Source organism: Alnus glutinosa, chromosome 4, assembly GCF_958979055.1.
Source record: "Alnus glutinosa chromosome 4, dhAlnGlut1.1, whole genome shotgun sequence".
In the NCBI taxonomy this organism is placed as follows: Eukaryota; Viridiplantae; Streptophyta; class Magnoliopsida; order Fagales; family Betulaceae; genus Alnus; species Alnus glutinosa.
Genome location: NC_084889.1, coordinates 32,582,322 through 32,604,771, shown reverse-complemented (window position 1 = coordinate 32,604,771; position 22,450 = coordinate 32,582,322). Strand labels below are relative to the sequence as shown.

At 36.7% G+C, this 22,450-nt stretch overlaps 2 protein-coding genes across 2 annotated transcripts; one reads left to right on the top strand and one right to left on the bottom strand.

Moving 5' to 3' along the window:
* The first annotated feature begins 850 nt into the window (after window positions 1–850).
* Window positions 851–15,385, top strand: LOC133865518 (protein REDUCED CHLOROPLAST COVERAGE 2). The gene is made up of 23 exons (XM_062301942.1): window positions 851–1,507; window positions 1,708–1,769; window positions 2,021–2,113; window positions 2,380–2,452; window positions 2,627–2,986; window positions 3,750–3,814; window positions 3,957–4,088; window positions 4,249–4,290; window positions 4,386–4,910; window positions 4,988–5,145; window positions 5,353–5,860; window positions 6,060–6,122; window positions 6,208–6,309; window positions 7,188–7,508; window positions 7,608–7,700; window positions 7,795–7,896; window positions 8,004–8,108; window positions 9,196–9,329; window positions 10,335–10,518; window positions 11,535–11,666; window positions 11,755–11,867; window positions 12,592–12,670; window positions 12,767–15,385. Exons 1-23 carry the CDS (start codon window positions 1,438–1,440, stop codon window positions 14,906–14,908), a joined length of 5,658 nt encoding a protein of 1,885 aa, XP_062157926.1. The 5' UTR covers window positions 851–1,437; the 3' UTR covers window positions 14,909–15,385.
* A 627-nt stretch (window positions 15,386–16,012) lies between these two features.
* On the bottom strand, window positions 16,013–18,837 carry LOC133866714 (heptahelical transmembrane protein 2-like). The gene is made up of 4 exons (XM_062303334.1): window positions 18,483–18,837; window positions 18,299–18,379; window positions 18,139–18,190; window positions 16,013–16,966 (listed from the first exon to the last, which is right to left on the bottom strand). The coding sequence occupies exons 1-4, from the start codon at window positions 18,704–18,706 to the stop codon at window positions 16,286–16,288; spliced, it is 1,038 nt and encodes a 345-aa protein (XP_062159318.1). The 5' UTR covers window positions 18,707–18,837; the 3' UTR covers window positions 16,013–16,285.
* Between the last annotated feature and the right edge of the window lie 3,613 nt (window positions 18,838–22,450).

The following is a 22,450-nucleotide window of genomic DNA, read 5'->3' as shown; positions in this document are numbered from 1 at the left end:
TTAGAGAGATGAAAATTTAGTATTTCTCACATGATCAAATAACACAGAATAATTTTATATACTAAATTGGAAAAAATTCCTCAAACTTAATTTAAAGAAAAACTATATATGTTTGTGTTCGAGCTAAATGTGGCAATTTATATTCAAGTGTCGAGCTCGGGTCCTATTGAGGTATGAGTATAAGATTATATAAATCAACTTTAACCCGATCCATTTAATCAAATGGGTCAAACTGTTAGAGAATATATTTCCTAAGAAATATATTAATATTATATTGTACGTTACTTACTTTTACAAAATTAATTGTAATTAAATCTAATTGATTTGATTATCATACTTATTTGTATAAATTCTTCTATAAATAAGAATCTTCTGTATTGTAAAATCATCAAGAGAAATAAGCGTATAATATAGCATTTTGGACTTTATCATGTAGAAGTAGGTTATAGATATATAAATCCACGTAAAATTCATTATCTTTATTTCTTTTAATTATTTTCTCTATTATATTTATTTTTTTATTTGATCATAATTTTCTTCACAGACCCCATAATATTAACCCGCGGACATCATATTAAATACGTGTTGTCTTCGCAGGCCGTATAATCCAAACTAAAACACTTAGTAGTCTTTGATGAAAAAAATTACCATTTGAAATACGTGGCAGGCATCTATAGGTCCCACTACATATCAGAAGCGGGTCCAATCTAGATTATCTAGGAGATGATGAGATAACCTTCTGATCAGCTGCTTCAACTTTCCAATGACAAACCTAGAAATCCAGAGAAAGATTGAGAGAGAGAGAGAGAGAGAGAGATAGAGAGAGAGGTGATGAGGTGTTAAGGTGAGAGAGGAGAAAAATGAGAGGCCCCAAATCGCTAGCCTTTCATGCTCTCTGTTCGTCTGCTTAAGGGGAGGACTGAGGAGGCCTTAGCCTACCTTATCCTATCCACCACACACTCACACACACAGATCTCTCTCTCTCTCTCTCTCTCTCTGTGTCTCTCTCTCAGCTTATAAACTTCTCACTCTCTGTCCCCAGCAACTCCTTCACCTTCCTCTTTAATATGCTCAACAGCACCACTAGTACTATTCTCTTTTCGATTCAGTTCCCACCCTTTTTCAGCTCTGTCCCTTTCGAAATCTCTGCTCATTGATTCCATTACCAAATTTTGATATTGTTAGTGACATTGTTTGCTATATAGTATTGTATTTTTCTACAGGAAAATCAAGTTTTTGTTGAGATTGAGCTTTCCACTCAAGCCTGCTATTATTAGTTTAATAAAAGAAAGTTCTGACTTTTGGAAGGAGAATTGATTATTAAGAAGCCGCGCGCTGCACCGTGCACGCTGAGGAAATTGTTTATTCTGCAAAGTTCAGTCTTAACCCAATTGAAGCAAACAAGTTTTAATACTAACCCAACAGTTTTCATGTGCAATGGCTCCCAAAACAGGCAAGGCGAAACCCCATAAAGCCAAGGGAGAGAAGAAGAAGAAGGAAGAGAAAGGTCTCTCTCTCTCTCTCTCTCTATATATATATATATATATACACACAACTTAGTTCTTCTTCTTTTTGGATTAATTACTTCTCCAAAAGATAAGGTTCTATATATGTCATATAATTGTTCTTTGCATCTGAAAGTTGAGCTCAAATTTGGCTGCTCTTCCACCTTTTTGTTTCTAATCAAACTTTCATGCTTGTATGCAGTTTTGCCCAATATAATTGAGATTACAATTGAAACACCAGAAGACTCACAAGTGACCCTCAAGGTTTGGACATCCATCAATTATAATGCTAATGTATTATACCTTTCTGTCTGTTTGTTGCTCTACGTGAATGACATGTTATACTAGTATTGTATTACGTACAATCCTCAGTATTAGCCTTCCCTCTTATTCTTCTTCTTCTTTTTTTCTTTTTCTTTTTCTTTTTTTTTTCATTTTTTTTTTCTGAAACTCTTTCTATTTTTTAGAATTTTATCTCAATTTATTTAATTTTTGTATTTAAATTTGGGGTGCAGGGAATCTCCACTGACAGGATTCTAGATGTGAGGAAGCTGTTAGGAGTCCATGTCGAGACGTGTCATTTGACCAACTTCTCCTTATCCCATGAGGTACTCTTTGCTTTCACCTCTTGTACTTTTTGTTAACATATGTATCCGTGGACCCCACTTTCTTTATTTATTTTTGTAAGGTCCATATTTGCCTTTTTTAGATCGAATTATGAATATTGCTAAATTAATTATTTTTCGAAAATTTAGATTTATAAGGTAATTCTTTGTTAGATTGGGCCAATGCTGAAGTGGATAATCCACGTCGGAACATGTAACGAAAATAACGTCCAAAACGGTTAACTTCATCTCATTTTACTATTGAGCAGGTGAAAGGACCCCGGCTGAAGGATTCGGTGGACATCCTCTCCCTCAAACCCTGCCACCTCTCCATTGTCGAAGGTAGTCAACGGTCCATAGTTGTTGAATTTAAGATAATTTATTTTATAATCATTTTATTTAATTATTTGATTGAAAAATTAAAATTCATATAGAAAGAATTATACGTAGTAGAAAATCCATCAAAACTTGGATAATATTTTTTTTTGAGCCCTTTTCTTTTGTGTTTTTATGCAGAGGACTATACAGAAGACCTTGCAATCGCTCACATCAGGCGACTCCTCGATATTGTGGCCTGCACCAACTCGTTTGGTCCCGCGTCCTCTTCGCCCAAGACTTCGGGCCGAGCGGCCCAGTCCAAAGAGCCCGGTCCAGCGGAGGCCGAGCCTTCTCAGAGCCTGAGCTCAGACCATGGTGAAGATCCGACCCACAAGAAACCGGGCGGGGCCCAGCGAGTTGGCGGCCCCGTGCCCAACAAGAGCGGCCCCGATGGGACCGAGCGAGCCGACGTGGCGGCCGTGTCGATGTACCCGCCGCCGAGGCTCGGCCAGTTCTACGAATTCTTCTCTTTCTCGCATCTCACGCCGCCGGTGCATTGTGAGTTATCTTCGCTTTCTCGTTTGTGTGCATGTAACTGTTTGTGGAAATGTCTCTGTGGACTCTGAGTTTTGTTTGTTTTTGGAGTTTTGGAATTTATGTTCCTTTTCTTCTATGCATGTGTGGTTAATGAACGATATTTTCCTAAGCTTCATTCATGTAGCGTAGTGCCAGAAATACACCGAGTTTTATACAAATTTACGTGGCTTAATCATTTATGTGGCGATGTCGGTTAGAATATAAAATAAGTCTCTTCTTATTAGTTTGAGTATATGGAATAATTGATGATTTAAAATTGGTATCAAAGTCAAATGTCCTTACTTCAAACCTTGACTATGTGATTCACTTCTTATTTCAATTAAATAATTCACGTGTTGAGCTTATGTAATTCCGGGGTGAGTTTGAGCCCAATGTGAAAGGGAGTATTATAATATAAAATAAATGTTTACATTCATCTTTTTCTATCGGCTTAAGCTTTTGGAATAAGTAGTGATTTAATAGCAAATGAGCTCTTTGCATGTCGAATTTCATGCATGTGCTTGACAAATTTGTGGTCAAGTTAGTTTGCTATTCTTTTTCGTAAAGTTTTGAGTATTTCGAGCATTTCTAATGAGGTTCTTTTCCCTGTCGATTTCGTTTACCTGAAAATGTTGATGGGATTTTTGTGGTTTAATGTAACAACTCGAACATGCAATGCATGATTGCCTTTTCACAGCTCAACATGAGGCTTCTTTGTTGATTGTGTTTCGGTTTCGCTTTGCAGACATTCGAAGATCTACTCGTCCCTTCCTTGAAGATAAAGCAGAAGATGATTTCTTTCAAATTGATGTGAGGCCCCCCACCCCATTTCATTGTTTTAGTTTTATAGCTGTGAAACTGGTTATACTTTTGATCCACTGAACTCATTGGCACCCGTGGTTGACTAACACATGTTTTTGTTTGGTATGGGTGTGTAATTGTAACTGTGAAGGTTCGAGTTTGCAGTGGGAAGCCAACGACAATTGTTGCTTCCAGAAAGGGGTTCTACCCTACTGGGAAACACATTCTTCTCAGTCACTCTTTGGTTGGTTTGCTGCAGCAGATAAGCAGGGCTTTTGATGCCGTAAGTTTAAAATGATTTCCATTTTTTTGTGTTTTCTCAACTATACTTGCTTTTCTTATTTATTCTGTCTTTTTGTTTGGTTTTTCTCTGCATGTATGTCTATAGTGTTCATTTTTTATTATAAGCTAAAGTAGTCATCAAACTGATCTTTTGCTTGCAGGCGTACAAAGGCCTTATGAAAGCTTTCACAGAGCATAATAAAGTATGTATTTCTCGCTATGTACCCTCCACACATTGATAATAATCAGTGATTTTACATTCACACTTTTTCTTGTTTCTTTTTTTTTCTTTTTTCAGTTTGGCAATCTTCCTTACGGTTTTCGGGCAAATACATGGGTTGTCCCCCCAGTTGTTGCCGATAACCCATCTGTTTTCCCGCCACTTCCCATGGAAGACGAAAACTGGGGAGGAAATGGCGGTGGGCTTGGAAGAGATGGAAAACATGATTACAGACAGTGGGCAAAGGAGTTTGCCATTCTGGCAGCGATGCCTTGTAAAACGGCAGAAGAAAGGCAAATTCGAGATCGGAAAGCCTTTCTGCTTCACAGTTTATTTGTCGACGTGTCAGTCTTTAAAGCTGTTGCAGCAATCAAGCATCTTATTGACAGTAATCAATGCTCTTTAAATAATCCCACCATTTCAACCTTGCATGAGGAAAGGGTTGGAGATTTAATTATTAAGGTGACAAGAGATGTACCTGATGCAAGCACGAAGTTGGATTACAAACATGATGGGAGTCAAGTTCTTGGAATGTCACAGGAAGAGCTTACTCGGAGAAATATACTTAAAGGCATAACTGCTGATGAGAGTGCTACTGTTCATGTGAGTAAATAGATTAGATAAATTAAGTTGTCAAAACATGTTATCTTAGTTGCTGAGGTCATCTTTTGGTCTTGTAGGATACTTTTACTTTAAGTGTTGTGGTCGTTAGACATTGTGGCTATACAGCTGTTGTGAAAGTTTCAGCTGAGGTGAATTGGGAGGGTGTTCCTATTCCCCAGGACATTGACATTGAGGACCAGCCTGAAGGAGGTGCCAATGCCTTGAATGTCAACAGGTCAGTCAATCTATCTTGGGCTCGTTATTCATTTGTGTAATTAATGGGACCAAAGTGCAGAATCAATTGTCTGCTTATTTTTTTGGGACGCCTCTTACTTTGTTCAGAAATAAATTGTGTATTCTATATACTCACTGTTAAGAATTTAGCAGCCTTGATGGTATTATGAGTGATTGACATACTTTTTGTTTATGAATTACCTTTCAGCTTGAGAATGCTATTACACAAGCCATCCACGCCTCAATCATCTAGTACAAGTCAACGAGTACAGAGTGCAGATACTGAAAGTTTACGTGCTGCTAGGTCTTTGGTTAGGAAAGTATTAGAAGAAAGTTTGCTGAAGTTTCAGGAAGAGCCCACTAAACAGACTAGGTCTATCAGATGGGAGCTCGGAGCATGTTGGGTGCAACATTTGCAAAACCAAGCTTCAGGGAAAACTGAGTCTAAGAAAGCTGAAGAAGCTAAGCCTGAGCCAGCTGTAAAGGGCCTTGGGAAGCAAGGAGGACTGCTTAAGGAGATAAAGAAGAAAACAGACGTCAAAAGCAGCAAAGCTGAACTGGGGAAGGAAGTTTCTATGAATAACAACCTTGACATAAACAATAATCAGCAGGAATTGGAGAAACAAGATAAGGAGAAGGAAATGATGTGGAAAAAGCTACTTCCTGAACCAGCATATTTACGCCTTAAAGAATCAGAGACCGGTCTTCATCATAAGGTTTGCCAGCTGCGTTCACCCGAGAATAACTAGTTAACCCAATTTGATCTATATAGTTTTGAAACTCATTTCCAAGAACTGAAGATTTCGGTATTGAGCATTCTTCTTGATACACGCTTGTGAAATACAGTTTTTCTTGTTGCTTCATCTCATGTAGCCTTTCTAATTCATATGTGGTCTGGTGCCTTCATATTTCCAGCTGCCTGAGGAGTTGACTGAAATGGCTCATAAATACTATACTGATACTGCACTTCCAAAGCTGGTTAGTTCCTGAAATATCAAAATCTTCTTTCGCCCTGAGGTGTTTGACTTAATTTATTTGATGGTTGTGACTTCAAATTTATTAGGTGGCAGATTTTGGGTCCCTTGAACTTTCACCAGTTGATGGAAGAACGTTGACAGATTTTATGCATACCAGGGGTTTGCAAATGTGTTCCTTAGGGCGTGTGGTAATTACTTTATATTATTAGTTTCATTTTAAATTTCTGTTACTTCTTCTTCCGCCATTTTCATGATGATTGGGTTGCCTCTTTTTTTTTTTGGGTTGGAAATCATTTTTCTATTTGACTATTATTCATGTTCCAACTGCACATTTGCACCTACACTGATACATGCTACTCCAGTTTGCCACCAAACCTACACAAAGTCAACAATTGTTATTGGATCTAACTAACAAAAACAAAGTAAATGTCAGAGAAGGCCCTTAGTATATTGTTATTGTTAAATCACCAATTATCCCAAAAACTTAAGATAATATGAATGAGTAAATTTAATCATTTAATTAATACTTAACACTCTCTCTCACATGCGGGACCAAACAACACGTGGATTATTTTATTTGAAATGAAGGGATAAACTGTAGAGTCAATATTTGAACTCAGTACCTTTGTTTTGTTACCATATTAAATCACCACTTATTTCAAAAAGCTTAAGCTAATAGGACAAGGCAAATTTAATCATTTAACTAACACTTCAACAATTATCAATAATATAACTTTGGACGGGACAAGGTTAAAGTATCAAGTTCTCAATACCTATAATTTCTTCCTTGTGTGAAATTGATTTTTAAGGACTTGAGTCACTGAAGTTTCTGCAAATTTAGTTTCCTTTATTTATCGCTCTCCACATAGTAAATCGGTTCTTCTATGTTGTTTTTCCTCTTATCTTCCTATGTTTACACATGAAACCGTATAAGTTCTGCTCAATCTTGTCACCTTTGTCAATGACGCAACAAGTTCTGCCAACTCTCATGCTGAGATGTCTCAAAAGAATTATATATTTACAAGGTTTGAGACTGTCGAAGCTTATTTTTGTTCTATCAATGCAGGTTGAACTTGCAGATAAGCTTCCTCATGTTCAATCACTCTGTATACATGAGATGGTTGTTCGAGCCTACAAGCACATATTGCAAGCTGTTGTTGCAGCAGTTGATAATGTCGCTGACTTGGCTGTGTCAATAGCATCGTGTTTAAATTTATTATTAGGAACACCATCACTTGAAAACGCTGATGTGGATATTACTAACGATGACAAGTTAAAATGGAAGTGGGTGGAAGCATTCCTTTTGAAGAGGTTTGGTTGGCATTGGAAATGTGAAAGCTGTGAGGATCTGAGAAAGTTTGCCATTATCCGTGGGCTGTGCCACAAGGTTCAAATTAGATTCCATCATTATAATCCATCTTCCCTCAAAGTGATTTTTTTTTTTTTTTTTTTGTCTCCAGCTTTAAATGGATTCATCTTTTGTCAGGTTGGACTTGAGCTTGTTCCTAGGGACTATGATATGGACAGTGCATTACCTTTTAGGAAGTCAGATATCATTAGCATGGTCCCCGTTTACAAGGTAACATATAATCCATTGTTCACGTTAAAACTGGGAATTCCAATTCTCTTTAGGATTCTAGAAGTACTTTGACAATGTTGACTTCTTCCCACAGCATGTTGCATGTTCCTCTGCTGACGGGCGTACATTGTTGGAGTCTTCCAAAACTTCCTTGGACAAAGGCAAATTGGAGGATGCTGTTAATTATGGCACGAAGGTATTGAAAAACTTCTTCTTTTTTGTCCTATTTGTCTTTCATTTTTTTTTTCTTTTCTTAAATAAATTTCCAGTTAATGAGCTATTATTTCATTTGGAATTTTGAAGGCACTCTCAAAACTTGTGTCTGTCTGTGGTCCTTATCATCGAATGACAGCTGGAGCATATAGTCTTCTGGCTGTAGTTCTCTACCATACAGGGGATTTTAATCAGGTATATGCTTGAAGTACATGCATATTTCTATGCGTGGATTGTATGACTAGTGATATATGCTGGCATATTTTATGTCTTGTCTGGTTCACTTTGCATCTTGATTTTATTGCTATAGTTATTATTTGGGTCAATATGACATGAAATTTCAATTAACAAACATACTAATGCTGTATATGTGACAGATGTTGACAGAGTCACCAACCTACCCGACATGTTTGGTTTTATTTTGCTTTTCTCTTTAGAATTATGATACGAAATAACAAGCATTGATTCAAATATAGTTCTAATTTCTTGATATGTTAAAAATGATACTGCTAGTCCATATTACCATCCGAAACAACGATTCAAATCTGTGTGAAAAAGAAACAAGATGGATCTTGGTTCTTGACTCTTGGCATTGATTTATTCGATACCACACCCTTTGTGATATAAACAATTCTCCTAGATACAGGTTTACTATATATTAAACACACACACATGCTCAATGTCAAATAGAGGAAAAGAAAAAAGGTAAAGTTACCCATGTTCTTCTAATGTAAGATTTTATGACTTTATTTTATATATATATTATAACAATGTGTCAAGGATTTTCCTTATGTTGACTGTTGATAGGATATTGGAAGGAAACTCCTCAGCATTATATTTTAAGAATATATTTCCTTCACATAAAACCAAAGTAGCTTTACAGAGTTTGGCAAAGTTTGCTGGAAAATATGGAGCTCTATAACGATTGGTTTGTAATCTGTTGTTTCTTTTGGGGTACATGATAAAATATAGATCCGAAGCATGCACCAAGCCAACTTACCTAAAATTACAAGCATGTTCCAAGTACATTTTAACTCTAAAGCATGAGCTTTACATGATTGTTTATACTTTATGATTTGTGAAGTAAAACTTACAGAAAATAATAAATTTGAGAATAAAAGGTATTTATTCTAGATTAATTTATCTATCTTAATCTTAAGTATAACCTTCAAGATTTGAACATGTTTGATGGATGCTCCCATGTAAATTATGTAATTACTGTTTGACAGGTAATGTCAGCTTCAGACTTATTTAATTTATTGACCTTGTTTTCCTTGTTTAGGCAACCATTTATCAGCAAAAAGCATTGGATATTAATGAGAGAGAGCTTGGACTCGATCACCCTGATACAATGAAAAGTTATGGAGATCTAGCTGTTTTTTACTATCGACTTCAGCACACAGAGTTGGCCTTGAAGTATGCTTTCATAGTTACCAATAATATTTTTCCTAGCTGACTTAATATTATGGCGGCTATCCTTGTCATGTTTTCATTGCTTTCTAGTATTAGGAACATCTTTGCACACTGGTATTTGACTATATGCATGATGCACCTAGTTCATTAATATTGGGAACTACCATAAACTATTCCATGCTATTCTGTTTGTTTCCATCATATCTTTTCTAGTGTACTTTCAAATCCCATTCTCTTAGCTTCAATTTCTTTTCTTTTCTTTTGCGATATGTTATTGCACCTGTTTAAGTGAAAAGATCTTAGCTTCAAATGATCACTCTGTAACTGTTCAGTGGGCTTACTATATGACGATATGCACTCAAAATATGGATCATTTTCAGTCTCTTATCACCTGCAAGGAAGTTGTAACAAAAAAAGAAGAAGATAGATAGTAATTATAATAAAAGTTTAGTAAACCTTGAAGAGTTAAAAAAGGGATCTCATCTGTTTCACTTCATGGAAAGATAGCATCAAGATAACCCATTGATACTTTCGTCTCAATTATATAATCAGAGGCTTCCATAACTCCTTTAGTAGTTAAAAGTGAACCTTCTTGTTTGAGGTTACTGAAATGTGTCCTTGGAGAGGCTTAAATGTTAACTTGATTTAAAAATCTAAATATACAATAAATGTTAACATGCAAAATGAATGATAAAAATTTTAAATGACAGTATTCACGTCCCTAAGTGTATGAGCAAGGAGAATCAAGAGAAATACATGGCAGAGAACTAAATATGTGATCTGCTATATCCTTATGTTAAGCAAATCATGCCGTGTAGCAAACACATCGAAAATTAGAGAGGGGTATATTATGGAAGCAAGGAGCACAGCACATGGGTATACAAGTAGAGAACACAATTTCTTTTTATAAACTAGTTCCAATTGAGTTATATAATCATATTTTGAGCTGCATCAAGGGGATATCATTATGAGAAAACATGAATAATTATTCTCACTTGCTAATTCTAGGTACGTCAATCGTGCTCTTTATCTCTTGCACTTAACATGTGGGCCTTCTCATCCGAATACTGCTGCCACTTACATCAATGTAGCAATGATGGAAGAAGGTTTGGGGAACGTCCATGTTGCTCTTAGGTATCTCCATGAGGCATTGAAATGTAACCAAAAACTACTTGGGGCTGATCATATACAGGTTAACTCTCTCTCTCTCTCTCTCTCTCCCAAGCGCGCGTGCATTAGGGAAGAATTTTAAAAGTAGGTAAATGTAATGTTACAACTATTAGTCGTGCTCTTACGCCACATCCAGATATCCAAGTTGAAACTGTATATGATCAACGTTCTGATGTTGGATATAATTTTGTATCTATTGAATGAACAAAAGCATTGGAATCCAAACACTGGGTCAGGGAGGAAAATACTTACCAAGAAAAAAAGGTCATAGAGGAAAAACAAACTGCTCAATAGCCAATGTTCCACTCCTTTCTATTTGAACATACGACATTGTAAATTAACTCAAACTACAAGAAAAACCGGTAAGAGTATAGCAAAATTTTGGGAATCCTTATTGGACTCGGGCACTTAATAAATTCATTGGTATGCGATGTCAACTTATAATTAAATTCATTAGTTATGTCCTATTATGTTGAATATGACCAGAGAATAATAATCTTTAATTACCTGCTTAACTATGATTTAACAAACTCTGATTTCTTCAATGATTTATAGACTCTTTTTGGAACACTAAACAAAATTGGGAAAATGAATTTGATAGTATAGCTAGAATGGGTAAAGTTTGTGTGGGTCAAGGTTCACTATATTGACCGTAATATGTTTGTTATTATGAAACTTATCACTGACCTAACTAACTATGATTACATTCAAATTTGAAATTTCATTTTGAGGCATTCAATTAGCCAAATCAAAGCAAAATGCTCAATGCCTAATGTTCTATAAGATCGTAAACTACCCAAGTAACCCAACCTACCAACCCATGATTTGAAAATAATGATAATTTGGGAACTAAAATATGTTTAATATTTTATAAGAGTATTTATATTTAAATGGATTTGGTGATAGTCAGTTAGCTCCCTTACGTTCATATTCCCAATATCTTAAATTTAGGACTGACAATATCTGTGTATACTTGTTTGGAACAGTCATTGATGACTTGTACCCTTGCATGTTTAACAATAATTCTCGCTTGTTCAGACTGCTGCCAGTTATCATGCAATAGCAATTGCTCTCTCTTTGATGGAGGCATACTCCTTAAGTGTTCAGCATGAACAGACTACCCTACAGATACTGCAGGCCAAACTAGGGTCTGAGGATCTACGAACACAGGTAGTATTTTGTTTAGCATTTGATGCTTGACTGTCAATTTATGTACTGATCATTGTTCCTCATATCTGTATGCAATAAACTTCTGTAGGATGCTGCTGCATGGCTTGAGTACTTTGAGTCCAAGGCTCTGGAGCAACAAGAAGCAGCACGCCATGGTACCCCAAAACCAGATGCCTCAATCTCCAGCAAAGGTCATTTAAGGTAATAATTACAAGCAGAATAATTGTTTCTGTCCATATTGTTCAACTGATATCTTTCATCTAATGGTAAAGAGCCCAAAGGATTGTTGTCGGTCACTTAATATATGTACACTCAATCTGCTCATTCTATGTTCCAAGGTTTTGCTTACATGTCAATGCTATTCATTGCCTAATTGATAAGATAATGGAGATCTTTTGTCATGATTGTGTGATGATTCAGTAGTCACGCTCAGAGGTTGAGCCAGAAATTTCTTTTTCCTTTTTTCTTTTTTGTTTTTGGATGGGAGGGGGGAGGGTGGTGCTTGGCCCCTTTAAAGCTCTTGCTTCGCTCCTGGTCATACCTAATGCATGGTTGGTCGGTCAAACTTTATTAATAATTGTGTTTGAAAGGCTTCCAGCAGTTCATTACTGTATGCTTTTGGCCACACTGTACGTTTCTTTCTGCTGTTGATGGTTGTGTTGTTGTTGCCAGGCCCATCATCATTGTTGATGTAATTAGAAACCCATGGAAGATTTTAATGCATGTGTTGAAATGTTGAACTGAAGTTACTCCTACACAAACTTTTCAAAATTAATCAAATTAAATTTGGCAAACGAACTATGTGATGACTTTTATCTGAAAGATTCTTTTTCTTTTTTTCTTTTTTTCTTTTTTAATTTTTCCAATTTATATTGAATTCAACAATTACATTCAATATCTCTGTTTTTTTTTTTTTTGGGATTAGTGTATCGGACCTTTTGGATTATATAACACCAGATGCAGATATGAAAGCGAGAGAGGCCCAAAAGAAAGCTCGTGCCAAGGTCAAAAAGCTACCAACTTAACCCTAGTTTTCTTTTATCTTCTCATCGTACTTTTTTCTCATTGCCAAAATAATCTGATTTCCCTTCATCATACAGATTAAAGGCAAACCAGGCCAAAACTGGGAAACAGTCTCAGATGAATATCAGAAGGATGAAATTTTATCGCCAAGTTATCCCATTGCAGAAAATTCAAGTGACAAAGAAAACACAGCCGAAGCTCAGTTTGAAGAACCTAGAGACGACAAACCTGATTCAAGCCTTTCTGATCAATCAGTACTGATAACAAATGATGATGTGGCGCAAGATGACACCTCTGATGAAGGATGGCAAGAAGCCGTTCCTAAAGGTCGCTCACTTACAGCTCGCAAGTCTTCTAGTTCAAGGAGGCCAAGCCTAGCAAAACTAAATACGAACTTCATGAATGTACCCCCATCATCAAGATACCGTGGAAAGTCTGCTAATTTCGCATCCCCAAGAACAACCCAAAATGAGCCTGTTTCTTCAACTGGACCTGCTCCACCTGTTACAAAGAAGTTGGCCAAGAGTGCAAGCTTCAGTCCTAAGTTGAATAACTCTAGCAACTCAACTAGTGGGGCAGAGAAATTAGCCAACCCAAAGTCGGCCCCTGCTACCCCAGCTTCCACTGATCAAGTTGCTAAGTCTGCTCCTGCGGCAAGTCCGATCAGTGTTCAGGCGGCTGGAAAACTTTTCTCCTACAAAGAAGTTGCTTTGGCTCCACCTGGAACAATTGTGAAGGCAGTGGCAGAACAGTTGCCAAAAGGAAATCTTCCCAAAGAACAAAATCTTCAGGCTAGCCAGGAGGCAGCTGTGACAGATCCCACTCTTAGCGAGGTGACGACAGTAAAGGACGCAAAGGAAGAAAAAGTTGATAACCCCAAAAGAGGGAAACATCTACAGGTTTCTAAGGAGGAAACAAAAGGCAAGGTCAATGAAGAAGAAAAACGAGAAAAGAAAGTTGACTTTGTGGCATCAAAATCCCTTGAGGTTGTAAAGAGTGCTGCTCAAGATATCATAGTGGAAGGTGAAAAAGTAGAATTAAAGAGTGATGCTGTTAAAGACACTGAAGCAGAAACTAGAAATGTTGCAGTTCTCGGAGTTGAGAATCCTGATATCTCTCGGGATTTGAAGGCCAGTACTTTCAAAAGTGAAGTGTTGGGAACAGTGGGGCCAGATGGTTGCTCAGAAACTTCTCCTGATTCTGGATCTGCTTTAATTGAAAACACAAATCTTTTGCCTGATAAAGATGCCCCCATTTCTGAAGAAAAGGTCGCAGATGGAGATGAAAATAATGTTGACTTAGGTGTTAAGCCAAAGCCAACTGAAGGAGAAAAGCAAGATGAAGCAGAAACCGGAAAGGAGACAACCAAGAAACTTTCTGCTGCTGCACCTCCATTTAATCCATCCACAATTCCAGTCTTCGGCTCGGTTCCAGGATTCAAAGATCATGGAGGAATTCTGCCCCCACCAGTTAATATTCCTCCTATGCTTACAGTCAATCCTGTCCGTAGATCACCTCATCAATCAGCAACAGCGAGGGTTCCATATGGTCCCCGACTATCCGGTGGCTATAACAGATCAGGAACTCGAGTTCCACGCAATAAAGCTGGGTTCCACAATGGCGAACACAATGGAGATGGGAATCACTTCAGCCCTCCTCCTTTAATAATGAACCCACATGCAGCTGAGTTTGTACCTGGCCAACCTTGGGTTCCCAATGGCTATCCACTATCTCCAAATGGTTATTTGGCTTCTCCAAATGGTTTTCCCATGTCCCCAAATGGTATTCCAGTGTCACCAAATGGATATCCAGCATCAGTAAATGGTATTCCAGTGAGTCAAAATGGATTTCCAGTATCTCCAATCAGTTCGGTAGAATCACCACCAGTTGTAAATGTTGACAATGGTGTTGAAAACAAAGATGAAGCTGCAGCAGAAGCAGAAGCGGAAGCGGAAGCAAGTACTGAGAAGTCATGTACAGAGGTTGAACATGAAAAACCACCAATTGAGCAGAAATCGCAAGAAGATCAAGCTGTAGACAATGAAAACAATCATCCTGAAGTTGAAGAAAAGACTACAGATATAGTCCCAGTCACTGCTGCTGGTGACAATGTTGTGGCAAAAGAAACTTGCAATATTGCAGTGGTTGAGGAAAAACCAACCAAATGTTGGGGAGATTACAGTGACAGCGAATCTGAGATTGTTGAAGTTACAAGTTGAGGGCGGATCATGAATTTCCTTTTAGATGCAACAGCCATGTTCACAGCCCAGGGTTGTATTGCATGAGACAACAGAAGTGATAAGATACAGTTAATCATGACAGAGAAATTTTTTTTCTGTCAACTCTGCAGCATAATGGACTGCAAGCCAGGCATTGTGAATACACTCAGTACAGTTCAGGTTTGCCGTAGCAACTAGCAAGGAGGAGAATCATTAATGTAAAGTGAGTTAATAAGCTGCAGATGTGCGAAGGAAACACACGACGGCGGAAGGATCTCTCGAGTAGTTTGTCGGTGACTTAAGTCTCCTTTATATTTTTGTTCATTTTTATATATTTTTTTTTCCTGCTATAAATTTTGTTATTGCCATATTAAAACAGATAGAACAGTGGACGGTTTATGCTTTCAAGGTCATTCTCTTAGAACTGATGACTGCATGGAAAATCTGCAATAATAAACTTCAATGTTCTTGCATGTATCCAGCTGTGTCATAGTTTTGATCTTTTGCTTCTCAATTTACATTGTCCAAAATATGCCACAGTAGTCAGTTTATGGCACAATATCCATTTATTTGTTAATGTTTTTTAGAGGGTATATTTTGTTTTGTTGTTTGAAAAAAGTGCCTTTATGTGACATAAAGGTGAAAATAATTTTGATTATTTTGTGTTTTTTGTTGTTTACTAATGTTTTTGTTTTGAAAAGAGAAAACAAAAAGAAAGAAAAAGTGTTATCAAACAAACATGTCCACCTTTTTCAGTAAAAATTACAACTTCTTTTCTGATTGTTAATGGTCTGTTTGCCAACAGAGTTGTATCAGAATTCTTCTCTATTCATCTCTACTTTTTTCAAAAATAAATTATATTTTATTTAACTTTTTCAAATTTTTTCTCACAAAGTCAAACTTCAAAATTCGCGCAATGAATCAGAATTCTATTCTAAGTTCAAAAAATTCAATTCTCAAACGCACCATAAGGGTTTCGCAACCTGCCACAAAAGGCAGGTGGGAGTGGCTTTCTTCAAAGTGATGCTTGTTTTAGTGGATGTCTTAAACCTCATTCATAAAACATTAGCTCACTTGATGATTCTTTGAAAGGATAAGCATCTATAAATATCAATGTAATTTCTCTATGATTGATATAATTAATTAGGAATCATACAATTCTTTGCACTTGCACTCTTGGATCCTACTTTATAGCCAGCCATACAGTCTAAACAAGTTTAGATAGTATGACAGAACAAACAAAATATGCGGTGCTAAATAGTTCTCTCACAATGTCTTGAGCTCAGTACAAATATCAATACATTCCTGAGATGACACAATTACAGCAACATGAGCAAATGCCAGGGTCAATTTCTAGCTAATTGCATGGTGGAATGGCTAAGACGTACAGGTTGGTGATCCCCGGCGAAAATCCAACATAACCAGAGTGGCAGCGCTGTGTGCAAGCGCCCCCAGAACAACAAACACGTGGAAGATCTGGTGGCTGTGCCCAGCAATATCAAATGCACCAGGCTTCCATCGCTCTGGTATTCTACTCACATAGACTCCAGCTCCTGCAGCATACGAAATTGCCATAGCAATTTCATACCCCATGGAAACAAAGATTTGTGGATGGCCCCAGTGGAGAGCAACAGCATGAGCTGCTGGTATCACTCCGGAGAAGCCCATGGCGAGGAATAGGGAGGCTCTGAAGGTGCGGAAACGAGGAGCTGAGAGAGCAGGCGAGAGAAGGGTAACGATGGCGAGGATACCCAGCACAGATATGGAGGTCAGATAGAAGAAACGCGAATAGGGGTTGCACAGGAAGGCGTAGTAGATGGGTGCAAAGAAGGAACAAACTATCATCACCGAAATGCCGGCATAATCTAGGCGCCAGAAGAAAAGGTTGAGGCGTTTTGAGTGGCAAGCAAGGAGGTGGGAAAGGGAGCTACAAACCAAGCAGCTCATAGCTCCGGCTAAGAAAACAAACCAAGGCCATCTAGGAATAGACTCAAAAGAACTGTCATCTTCTCGTGCAGCCAAAACAGATGACTCTGAAATCTGCCTCAATTGCGAGTCCTGCAAACAAGCACCAATACAAGTAAGCATGGATCACACATCCCTCTGCTCTAATTCTACGTCCATTATAGTAGTAACCAAAGTGTAAAATATCTCCTTCATTGACTCCAATTCTCTACCTTTGTGCTACAACAGTAGAAAAATATGTACCCGGGTTCTAATGCATTAGAATTGGTTCAAATAGTAACCTCCTCAATAGGGACTCACTCAAAGCACACTAGACAAACATGTCATGTCTTGTTTGCATTTGGTGTGAAAGTATTAATTAAAAATGATTAAATCAATCATTTTCGGTCAGCTTAAATTCATAATAACAACTCGCGTCAAATATTTAATTGAAATGAGAGATAAATAACGAAGATAATGCTTGAACTCAAATCTTTTGCTCTGGTATTACGTTGAACCACAACTTATCTCAAAAGCTTATATTGATAGAATGAGTGAATTTAATCATTTAATTAATATTTGACAGAGAGAAGATGTCATATAGCTCATAAACCATTAATATTAAGTTAATGACATTTTTTTTCTCACATCACATCGTCTAAAGTTGGTTAAATTACTTATCTTACTACAAATTTATATAACACACAATTTTCCACCTAAGAGTAATGCTACATGCAAGATTCATATTTTTTTTCTTATCCTCCAAATGTGACATGATTTTTAAAATTATTAATTTATTATTGAAACAAAATCTAATCTTCATTCATTTCAAATTCAAAAGTAATTCTAAAATCATATCACATTTAGGGGAAAAAAAAAATTTGAATCTTACATATAGCATGACTCATCCTACCAAACCTAGAGTGATTATGACTCATGAACAAACCCCACCTCTCAAAAGGACCTTTAAACGGTTACATGCTGGCCGCTACTGAGAAATAAGATTCGACGGTAACGCGCATTACCTTTGTATGACCCACGCTCTGTGCTGAAAAGTAATCACGTGGGCAATAAATTCGGCTTCAGATAGCCTTTGATCTTTTTCAATGATTACCGTTAAAGTAATGGGGTCAAGTGAGCTCATTCCCCTCTCTCTCTCTCTCTCTCCCTCTCACTCGCGATCGTAGGACCCACTCGCGCGTCCAGTAGTGTCAAATCCAAAATAAATAAATAAAAATGAAAAAAAAAAAAAAATAAAACTAAGAAAATCAAAAAGTGGAACTCACCGGAAATGTATTATCCGAGACGTTCATCAACAGTCCTCCTCGCGCCGGAGCCCTGGTCCGACACACACAACGTGATCAACAACAATACCAAAAAGAACCAAAACAGAGTTGGGAATGACAAGTTAGTCCTCCCTCTGGACCCTCTCTTTCTCTCCCTCACCTGAACAGACGTCCAAGCTCGGCCTTCTCCATCCAGCTCATCGCCGTCAATCCCACAAATATAAGAAACCCTCCAAAGTGCCTGCACAACACAATTTTCCAAATATCAATCACACAGACGCACGCAAATGAATGTATGTATGTATGTATGTAAGTACTAGAATGGGAATCGGAATTGGCCTCACGTCCAGATGTTGAGGGTTTCGTTGTGCCAAGCGAAGACGCTGAGCAGCGCGTGCTTCAGCGGCCACTCGCACCGGTAACAGTCCAATATGTACTCGTTGTCCTTCAGGTACTCCGGCAAATCATGGTACTTCACCAATCGCCGATCGAATCTCTGATTCGTCTTCTTCGCCGACGATTCGACTCGGCCGGGGCTCTTGGCACCTCTCCGGCGGTGGCTGCTCATCTTTGCCAGTAAAATGGTTCGAAGATTCTCGCCGGAAAATACCTTCGGATTCGATTCTCCGGCGAGATATCCACCCGATCTAAACTCTCCGGCAGATCAGGCCAATCGATCATTTCCCTCGACGATCTGGAAGATCCTCTATATATATACACAGCCAATCACAATCAGCTAAGAAGAAAGCCACGAAGTTTTCTTCTTACGTACATTCTTGTGAGCTCGGGTACGTGCCGCTGAATGATCGGGTCAAATCCGCAAAAGTCAAACAGTAGTTAAGTTGCTTGATTTCATTCTTGTTTTGGCTAATATGATTTTGACACGTGTACATAGGATTAAGAGCGTTGTGTAGGCTCCACACCGTTTCGTACGGAATGAAATAATTTGGTCGTTGGGAAATTCAAATTTGGCGGAAGGTGAGAAATGTAAATTCAGTGATTTGTAAGATTGGGAGGAAATTCATTTAATTAAACCCTAATTGTCCATTCCTAGTTGCTTTTTTACATGTTCTAAAGTCATCGCTAAAGTGTGAATTTAGTTCATGTAATGTTGGGCAAAAATTTCTTACAAGTCATGCTCTTTTTCTTTTTGAAAATAAAGGTAATGTTTATGGTAGGGAAAATATTAGTTTATCAAAGCCCATCAAAATCATTTGGGCCCGACCAGTTAAACCAACCCGACCACTTGACTCAGGTGGTCGACCCGAATACCTCGTAACACTCGAGTCCTCGAACATCTCGGTATTACCCGAGATTTAAGGGACACGACGCACAATACATAACTAGATCGTGCGCCCGAACTGTCTTGACAAACATGTCACCCATAAAGGATCGTGCGCCGGAGATAGGCGGTCATGGAACCCGAAATGTCCGTGCACCCGAGGCCACGTCTTCCTCAACTACCGATCCCCGCACAAACCGGGAACAATCCTAACAGGAGGCCTAACACGTATAATATTTGATTGAAATGACTCATATGAGATGTGAATCAGGAGACAAAGTTTGAACTCAATATCTTTGATATGATACCATGTTAAAAAACAACTTACCCCCTAAAAACTTAAAGAGTCGTATTTTATATCTTCCTCAAACTACCATTCAATTGTCAATGTCCCTTCCCCCAAACTATCAATTGTGTCAATGTCCCCCCTCAAACTACTAAAAAATGTCAGTGTCCTCTCTAAGACTAACAAAAAGACAAAAATGACCATAGATTTTTTTCAATAAGACAAAAAGGTCCTTATAAATTTGGAAAAAAATAAATTAATACTTCAAAAAATTTAAAAAATAAACTTTAAAATTTAAAATAAAATGAAAATTTTAAAAAAGAATGAAAAAATAACTGAAAATTATAAAAACAATTTTTTTAAAAAAGAGAAGAAGAAGAAGAAGAAAAACCATTTTTTTTTTTTTTTTTTTTAACTTTTTGTTATTTTAGATTTTTTAAATAATTTTTTAGTTTTTTTTTTTAAAAAAATAATAATTTTATAAAGGATATTTTTGTCATTAGGAAAGTCATTGACATGTTTTAGTAGTTTAAGGGTCCGTTTGAGTTTACGATTTCAAAAAGTATGATTTAAAAATAACGATTTTAAAATGTGCGATTTAAAAAAGTGATTTTTAAAAACGCAGTTAAGCGTTTGGCGAAATCGCAATTTGACCTTTAAAATCGCAGGTTAGCCTTTTAAAATACTGTGTTTTCAAAAAAGCACCACATTGTCTGCGATTTGAATAAGCACTTTCTGCGTTTTCAAATCGCAATTTTTTAAAAACACATTTTTCAAAAGGTTTATTTTCTGCGATTTGGTTTAAAATCGCACTTTTTTTTTTTTCTACAAAATTGCAATCTCAAACGCACCCTAAGAAGAACATTGACACAATTGATAGTTTGAGGAGACATTAACAACGAGACGGTAGTTTGAGGAGATCGATTATGTGTATTCTTTTTTAGAAGAATTATGTACTTCATTCAAATTCAGGAAGATAGAGCTGGTTGCTCTAAAAATATTACATAAGAGATATAATCAGGAATCTCTTCCTTTCAAACATTATTCACTACTTGTTTAACTACTACTTTGGTTAGCCTGTGGAACATAATTAGCTAGTGTATTTAAGACACATCTTGTATGGATCCCCCACTAGGTTGTCCAGAATAAGAAGTGATTTAAGAATTGGAAACAAATCTTAACTTCCCAAAGCCAATTTAGGGGGGTTCACCTAAAACAATAAAATTATACAGGTTTAGGTTTAGTTGGTGGGTTGGGTTGGGTTGAAGGTGACTCAACAGTCACCAAGCAAGCAAGAAAATGGGCATTATATTGCCCCAACCCATACGATTCCACAAATGATATGTTGGGGGTTGTTGAGCCGTTTGGGGTTCTTGTCAAGGGCTATTCAACATGCTGGGGTTCCCTTTAAAAAGCACAAGAAAATTTATTAGAAGATCAGCATAATTAAGAAATAAATTAAAATAAATGTAAGATATTTACTTATGGTGATCCTCACTCTAAGAACCATGACATTGTAGAGTGACTATTAATTGCTCTACAAGAAGTTTTGCATTCTAAAATATTTTAGTTATATTAAATTCTGATAAGAGGTCCCCATCTTTGTTGTATCAATAAATTTTTTTTTTTTTTTATTAAGTATTTATTAAATGATTTAGTTTACTACTTTTTAGGGATAACTTCACTTAAGAGTACCAAACTTTCACTATTTTTTACAGAAGGTACTTGAACTTCAAAAAGTCTCAATTTAGGGTATCCATTTTTTGGAAAGTCTCAATTAGTGGTCTTTCGTTAGGATTTTCCGTTAAATCTTATCAAAATTTTAAAAATAACCATGTGTTTATTTTTTAAAAGAAAAATTATAAAAAAAAATCTAAAGATTCAGGTATGGGTATTTTTGCAAATTTTGTTAAATTTCAACCAACACCTAAATCTTAGTAAATTTTTTTTCCCCTAAAAAAAAAGAGGGGTATTTTGAAAATTTTGATAGGATTTAATAAAAAATCTCTAACGGAAGACCCTAAATTGAGACTTTTTGAAGTTCAGGTACTTGCTGTAAAAAAATGGTGTAAGTTCAGTACCCTTAAGAGAAATTTTCCATACTTTTTATTAATTTAAGCTTTTTGTGATAAGTGATTATTTAATATAATATCGAGGGGGCGAAAATATTGAGTTCAAACCCTAACTCCACAGTTTTATCTCCTATTTCAATTAAATGTTTTATGTGTTGGGCATCGATCCCTTGTTGAGGGAGAGTTTAAGCAACCCTACATATGAAAATGAGTCTTAAAGTATTAATTAAATGACTAAAATTTGTTCTTTTCTATTAGCATTATTTAACATATTATCAGAACAAAGTAGGCGGTTGTTTAACATAGTATCGAAGCAAAGACCTTAAGTTCGAATCCTAACTCCATCGTTTATTTCTCATTTTAGTTAAATATTTTACTTGTTGAGAGAGTTTATGCCCCACGTGAGGAGTCTTACAGTATTAATAAAGTATTAAATTCATTCTTTTCTATTAGTTTAATAAGCTTTTGGGATAAATAATTATTTAACACAGTATCTGAACGAAAGACTTGAATTTAAACCCTGAGTCCACTGTTTATCTTCAATTTCAATTAAAAATTTCACGTGTTGAGCTTCACTTGTTAAAGAAAGTTTGAATATACAATTAAAAGAAAGCCTTCAAATATTAATTAAATAATTAAAATCATTATTTTCTATTAAAAATTGTCCCTTTT